At 30.0% G+C, this 8,328-nt stretch overlaps 1 protein-coding gene across 1 annotated transcript in view; it reads left to right on the top strand.

Annotated features, from left to right (window-relative positions):
* Positions 1 to 5,416, top strand: part of LOC105626385 (fatty acid synthase) — a 24,624-nt gene extending 19,208 nt beyond the window's left edge. The window contains exons 13-19 of the mRNA XM_012207686.1: positions 201 to 439; positions 1,111 to 1,825; positions 2,583 to 3,414; positions 3,728 to 4,194; positions 4,325 to 4,579; positions 4,664 to 4,909; positions 4,995 to 5,416. Coding sequence (XP_012063076.1) covers positions 201 to 439; positions 1,111 to 1,825; positions 2,583 to 3,414; positions 3,728 to 4,194; positions 4,325 to 4,579; positions 4,664 to 4,909; positions 4,995 to 5,168 — 2,928 coding nt within the window. The 3' untranslated portion in view covers positions 5,169 to 5,416. The remainder of the gene's footprint in view (positions 1 to 200; positions 440 to 1,110; positions 1,826 to 2,582; positions 3,415 to 3,727; positions 4,195 to 4,324; positions 4,580 to 4,663; positions 4,910 to 4,994) is intronic.
* Positions 5,417 to 8,328: the final 2,912 nt, after the last annotated feature.

The raw sequence follows: 8,328 nt of genomic DNA on the forward strand, positions 1-8,328 counted from the left end.
CTATATATATATATATATATATATATATATATATATACACGTATATTTACATTATTATTAATATTAGTGGTGTTTTTCCCGTTAGATGGCATTAAAAAACGCCACGAACTTTTTCCCACCTAATATAATTACTTTTAACTATACAGTTATATAATATAATTATTTTACATTTTTGTGTAATATATGTCTGTGGAAAATAGGTACCTGGGGACTTAAGCTCGCTTCGTTGGATTGAGGACAGAATACGTCCTGATACCAATCAAAAGAATCTGATCCATGTAGTGTACTCAGCTCTCAATTTTAGAGATGTCATGATTACCACAGGAAAACTCGTTTTGGATGCAACTAAACTTCATGATCCAATCAACGAGTATCCGATCGGCTATGAGTATGCTGGTATCGATACCGCTGGTCGTCGTGTGATGGGTCTTTGCGCAAAGTAATCTTCGTTTTTATATTTATAAACTATATTGAAAGTCATTTACACTTTCTTTAAAAAAGATACGATACTAACATGAAACATAAAAGTATTAAGTTTTAACATATTTTCAAAAGTTGATTAACGTATCTATTGTAATATGAAATCTTTTAAAATTTTTTATTATTTCGTTCTGTATAAGCTTTAATTATTAATTTATATTAGTAATCATTAATAGATTAATTACCATTATATAATATCTTCTCTAAAATATGCCCTAATGAAAAAAATTATGTCACAACGTTACATGATGAAATCACGTAATTAAAACATGTAAATCACGTAACAATTATTCCAAATCAGTACGTGATTTTTTTTTAAATGATGTAATTTGGAAAATCATATAATATTAGAAATAATTTCATCCATCATATAATTTTATAATTATCGAATTTTAAAGAATTGAATGATAGAAATAGAAGAAAAAAGGACATATTATCATGTGATTTTCAAATTACGTAATTTTAAAAACTCACGTACTGATTTGGAACAATTCGTTATGTGATTTACATGTTTTATGATTTTATCATGCAACTGTGTGACATGATTTTTTTCAGTAGAGTATGTATATCATCTAAGTATTCTAAGACATCTTACAAATTGAAGTTTTTATGATCAATATATATTTTCAGAGGTATAACAAACTTCGTTAAATCGAACGAATTGTTGTGGTATGTGCCTGACAATTGGTCGTTGGAAGACGCGGCTACTGTGCCATCCGTATATGCAACATGTTATTTGGCACTCTATCAACGTGGTGAGATGAAGAAAGGTGACAAGGTGCTCATTCATTCCGGTACTGGTGGCATTGGCCAGGCAGCGATACATCTAGCTCTTCACGAAGGCTGTGAGGTGTTTACTACTGTGGGAACACCTGAAAAACGCAAATTCATTCGCGAGATGTTCCCGTCAATTCCGGATGATCATATTTGCAATTCGCATAACATCAACTTTGAGCAGATAATACTTCAAAAAACCAATGGCCAAGGAGTGGATATCGTTTTAAATTCATTAACCGAAGAGAAGCTTCAAGCTTCAGTTCGTTGTCTGGCGATAGGAGGTCGTTTCCTAGAAATCGGCAAAATTGATCTTATTACAAACAATTCCTTAGGAATGATAATCTTCTTGAAAGAAGTCAGTTTCCATGGAATTATGCTTGATAATTTGATTTTCCCTTCGTTTGAATCGAAAGACGAAAAGTTAGAAGAAGAAAAGATGCAGTTGTATAATTTGTTAAACGAGGGTCTAAAAAATGGAGCGATTAAACCACTTGTTAGAAAAGTTTTTGAAAAAGATGAATTGGAAACGGCCTTCAGATATATGACGACTGGAAAGCATATAGGCAAGGTAAAAAAAAATTAATAGGCATTGCGGTCGATTTGAACGCTTCAGCACTTCTTTTCAGTACTTCTATTCTTATTTTAATGAACGTCTAATGAACGATAAAGACAAAATGATAATTAAAGCGCATGAACATTCAAATCGACTGCAACCAGGATATTATATATAATTTCATCAAATTCTTTTAATATTTTGATATAATATAATTTCATCAAATTCTATCAACATTTTGATATAATATAATTACATAAAAATGTACATAATTATATGTAATTAAAGTTAAAGAATAGATATAATTAAAAAATATTTTAATCAAAACATATAATTAGAAAATATTTTTTACAAAATGCCAGTAGAAATATAACAGAATCTTCTGAAGAACATAATAGTAGATCGATTAAGCAAAAATCAAATACAGAATTTGCTGTTTTATCGTTTAAATGATACACTCTATTCTGCTGATATCCTATAATTTTGATTTGTATTAAGCTAGAGAATGCAAGCTTAATATAAATCTAGTTAATAGTTTGTCTGTAATATTATGTTAATATTTTATTTACCGAAAATACTAATTATACACAATCAAACACTATCTATCATCAACTATCAGTTATATATATATTCTATATATTATTATTCTATATATTATTATAGTCACTTAACATGTTTTCAAATTTTAAAAGATCAAATTTAAATTTACTGTTAAAGTAAAAATCTGCGAAAAATTAAAAGAAAATTAATAAAACTATGTTGTCTTTTATAGATACTTTTGAAAATTTGTGATGAGAAAAAGATTCTCGAAAAGAAATCTATTCTTGCTGATCCACAATATTACTGCGACAGTAATAAAACCTACCTTATTCTGGGTGGACTGGGTAGTTTCGGATTAGAATTAGCCGATTGGTTGATACTCCGAGGTGCCAAAAATATAGTGTTGACATCAAGAACGGGAATAAAAAATGGTTATCAACGCATGAAAGTCGAGTTATGGAAATCTTATGGCGTGAACGTGCTTATCATCACAGGAGCAGATGCTTCGAATCGTAAGGATTGTGAATTTATATTAAATTCTGCAGAGAAACAGGGCCCAGTGGACGCCATCTTTAATCTTGCCGTGGTGCTGAAGGATCGCATCTGTAAGAATCAAACATCGGAATTATTCGAGGAGTCTTTCAGAGCGAAAGCTTGGGCCACGAAGATGCTAGACGAATTATCCAGAAAGTTGTGCCCGCAACTTCAGCAGTTTGTAGTTTTCTCCTCGATTTCTTGCGGGAGAGGGAATGCTGGACAAACGAATTATGGTATGGCGAACTCTATAATGGAGAGAATTTGTGAACGTAGAGCAGCGAACGGTCTACCAGGACTGGCTATTCAATGGGGCGCGATAGGAGAAGTTGGTCTTGTTGCTGAATGGCATGACAACAATAAGGAACTCGTCATTGGCGGTACTTTGCAGCAAATGATATCTTCCTGCCTTAAAAAGTTGGAGATCTTCTTGTTGCAGAATCGCCCAGTGGTATCTAGCATAGTGGTAGCAGAGAAGCGTGTAGGTGCTTATGGAACCGACATTGTAGAGTTCGTGACAAATATAATGAGTAAGATTGTTATTTTAAAATAATTTCCTAGAAGAAAATAAAAAAGAGGAATCTATAGTTTATATGTATTATGCAGATGAGGATATTAGTTTTGGTTTTAAATCTGTTTAAGCATATTGATTGAATTAATATTTTATTTTTAGAATAAAAATCATATTTTATTATTTATTTATTGTTTCCACCAAACATATGCACATCTTAAAAAATTAACGAAGATTGTTCCAAATAAGATTATTAATATGCTGTGTCATTGTTTACAAATATAGGTATCGATAATCAAATTTAATTTACATCTCTTGATATACTCTTGCAGATATGAAAGATAAGACTGTGGATCAGAACATATCATTAGTCGAACTCGGTATGGATTCAATGATGACCATAGAGATTAAACAAACACTAGAACGTGAATACGAGATCTTTCTCACCGCACAAGATATTCGCAATCTAAACTTCGCTAAATTAGTGGAGATGCGCGATAAGGATTTGGAACGACAGAAAGCACAGAAATCAGAAACCAATGAACAGACAATCGAACTATCTGACATACAATTAATGCTTCAGATTTTATATAACGTAGATTTGCCTACTGAGACCTGTATAGAATTACAAACTAAGATGGATCCGCGCAAAATAAAAGTGTTCCTCTTGCCGAGTATACATGGTTGCGGACAAATATTTAATCCATTAGCATCAAAGATCAGACCTTTCGCAACGGCTTTGCAATATGGATTGGTGAATACTATGTCTATACCAGAATACGCCGATCATCTTTTACCAGTACGTATACAGGGAAGAATATAAATGATAAATAAAATGAGATATTCATTCAATATTTCTTTTTTACGAATTCTTTCTGAAAGATATTTACCTTTACGCAGCCTGACACACGTTTAATTGGTATTTTCAGTATATCTTGCCAAAAGCAGAAGAGCAAAGAGGTTTTGCCATAGTCGGATATTCGTATGGTTCGTTAATTGCTCTCGAATTAGTGAAACGATTGGAAAAACATGGTTTATGTGGTCGACTAGTACTGATTGACGGTGCTCCTGAGCTATTGAAAACAATATTAGAGCAATTCCTTCCAGCTACTACAGAAGAAGAACTTCAAAATAATATCTTGCTTTCTATCATGGATACTGTACAATCAGCTTCAAGCGGAAAGGTAGATTTTATTAACGGTTACTAAAATACTATTTTATTGTCACGATCTTCTATTGTCAATATCCCATTTATTTTTCTTTTGCAGCTACTTTTAGATCTTGAGAAATGTACAACCTGGGAAGAAAAATTAAATGTTTTCTTTTCGCACGTTCCTGACAAAATATCGCTTACCAAAACGCAGAAAAAATTGTATACAAATATTTATATGCACATTCTCGCTCTTCGAAAGTACGACTGGTCATCCTTGGGATGGATACGATCGTCTATAACACTTTTGAGATCCACAAAATCATTTGTCGATATGATCGAAGAAGATTATGGTTTACACAAGGTAATATGTCTCTGTATATTTTTTACGAATATTCGATTTCAATTTCTCATAATCGATGTCTAATAACAGGAATAAAATTTTTCAGATCACGCGCGACAAGGTAAATATACATTATGTTGAAGGCAACCATGTGACGATATTGGATAGCGACAAGGTCATAACTGCGATCAATGGAGAATCATTGCAGGATCCTAAAGAATTCAGGAAAATTTTAACAGAAGATAGACCAATAGAAGAAAAAGAACGTACAAGAGTCTGAATTACAATTTAAGAGTCGACAGGAGAGATCTCTAGTCGAAGATAAATTTTTTTATATCGAAATTACGGTTAAAAATACTGGATGATCACGTTTTAATTGTGATAATCAAGAAAGGCTCCTGAAGATTCATACAAAGCGATTTTTTGTAAAAAGAGAAAAATAAAATAATTTGTTCTGATATCTGACTCGATATGTACTATTGTGCAATTGAGGTGTATATGATCTTGTTAATAAAAATTTTCAAAAATCAATTTACAAAATCGGCTCTGTACGAGCCTTCCTAGTAATATAAAAAAGAAATTCTAACTTCCATAAAGAAATAATATTTTTTCAAGAAGAAAAATAAGCATAACTTAGATCATCAAAATTGCACATTCTGCTACAGCTAATCAGAGAGAAATTCTTCGCATTGAATTGAACAAAGAAAGATAATAAATTTCCTTGTCTTAATGGCACTAACAATTTTCACTTTCGGTGTGCCGAGAACGAACTAAATAGCATAAGACAACTTGTTGAAAAAAACCCTCTTTTGATCTGTTGCGCTTAGTAGAAACGACCGAAGACCGAAAAAAATATTTTCTCGAGCGATTGACCGCTCGGTGTATAAGGGCATTCGAGATAACATATAAGTTTTAATAAATTTTAGTAATCATATATCTTTCCCATTAATGTATAATAGCACAAATGATTTCAAAATGCAGTAATTTGTGAGATATTAATTATTTACGATTTTTTAATGGGAGTTATAAATACTGCGTTTATAAATACAGTAAGAATTTCAGAATTGTGATTGTGTGCATAAGGTGCGAAATTAGTATGCTGAAGATCCCACATTCTGATCCTATGTTTTTTTCCTTTTTTCACATATTTTTTCTGAAATAAAGTTATTAATAAACATATTAGGGCGAGCATATTTCTATATAATTATTGAAATTCGTGTATTTTTAAAAGTTTTAAACCAACAATCAAAATATAATCAAACGTTAGAAAAAATGTAGATAATATCAGGAGACTGTGTTATTAAATATATTTCTTTAGATATTTTTACTGGTCTAATACTACTATAAATTGATAAAAAAAAATCAAATCAAATTTTAACAAAAAAGAATCTGATTCTAATATTTAGAACTCATTACTTATTGGCAAAAATTAATCTAAAACTAATCTTAAACTATACAAATATATTTTTTCAATGAATAATAATTAATAATTATCAAAAATAAGGCATTTATCTAGATTTTGTAAAGCTTAAGAAATATTTTATAAAGCTTAAGAAATAAAGTAATTAATAAATGTGAACTGACAATAATTTTTTTATTCTGATATTAGATAAAGATATTAAAACTCTGATGCAATTTTATTATCATAATCGTAATTTAATGCAAAACTAATACATACATGTATCATTTTATACCAATCATTCATAATAAACGCTCATTATGTGTTATCATTTATATTATCTCGCTTTATACATAATCTTATCTTTCATTCTCAATACTACATGCAAAACACAAACTGAAAAAAAAATTATTAATATTTAACTAATTTCTTCTATTCTAAGAATCTTTATTCAATCATCGATTTTTCTTTAAATTAAGATTTTTTTTGCATATTTTTTTATTACTAACATTTACTGTATATAATAAAAGTCAATGTATGGATATAAAAGACAAAATGCAAAAGGTATTTTTATTTTATGTTTGTGCTATTAGAAAAAAAATCGATTTTCGAATAAAGAAAATATTCGAACCCAATATACATATTTCTTCATAATAATAATTTTTTTCATAATCATTTTATAATAATAATTTCTAATATATAATTTCTAATATATTAATTACATAAATGATATAAATAAGAAATTGTAACAAAATAATATACAATAAAGAATACATATATAATGAAACACATGCTATATTTAAGGCTCTTGAATAGTTACAGTCATATAGAATTGTAATGTCAAAAGCGAGAAATGACATGTTAATTTTATATGCCATTTGTAAATAAAGACGAGTTGGATAAAACAAAATGCTGAGATTATTTTAAAATAATTGTAAAAATGGACAAAAGCTATCCTTATTCCTAACAGTAAATAATCGTAAATAAAAAGTGATAAAAGACATGTGAAAGTGCTTTTACTCAATACACATACGTAGTCTATTTTCACTTTCACGCATGGAATAAGAAAGGTAAGCTATTCCCATGGATACACAGTAGCCTAAAAATAATGGGAAGCTAACAGCCAATCACATTGGACTCCAATCATTTAATTTCTGCTCAGCATTATGTGCGTTTGAAATTTGCGCGCTTCATTGAGATCCAAAGATTAGTTGTCATTTTGTGTCCCTCATTCTTTTTTTGTCATTACGCAATAGCTTACCTTTCTTATTCCACCATGCTTTCACATGCCTTTTATCACTTTTTACTGACTGTCTGGAGAGAGATAAATATAGTTTTTTTCATTTCCATTTTTATATATTATTATTTTAAAGCGATATCATTTGTTTTATCCAAATAGTTTTTTTTTATCCAAATAGTTGATTTATTTATAAATGGCACGTAACAAAAATTAACATGTCATTTTTGACGTCACAATTCAATATGACTGTAGTGACTATTCAGGAACCTTAAATAGCGAAATTATAATAAGACATATTAAGATGATGTGAAATTCATAATTATCAAATGAAAATAATAGAGATGTGTTTCAAACTCACTCAGATGCATCACTCAAATGATTATTATACAGTAGGAGAAACTGCAAACACATTTTATCCTTTATCCTACTCTAGTTTACATTTTGCAGATTATTGAAATCTTTTTCCAATTTAAAGTACAATATTTATATTTCTTTTTCGTTTTCAACATATTTGGAGATAAAATATGCAGTACTAAAAAGAGTCTCATAACTCCATTGGCTCGAATGCTGATCTGGCACTGGATAATATGTTATTTAGATCGGGAATAGTAACATTATTGTTGTTATTATTGTCGTCAGATGTATTCGGAATTGGCGTTGGAGTATCTCTCGTTGGTAGGATACGGAGATGTCTATTTGGTGGTTCCCAAAGAACCAGAGCCATAGAAGGTCTCTCTCTATAAGAGAAAAAAATAAACAAGAAAACACATTTTTTTCTTTCAGTGCTCTCTCTCTCTCTCT

This window comes from Atta cephalotes, assembly GCF_000143395.1.
Source record: "Atta cephalotes unplaced genomic scaffold scaffold00005, whole genome shotgun sequence".
In the NCBI taxonomy this organism is placed as follows: domain Eukaryota; kingdom Metazoa; phylum Arthropoda; class Insecta; order Hymenoptera; family Formicidae; genus Atta; species Atta cephalotes.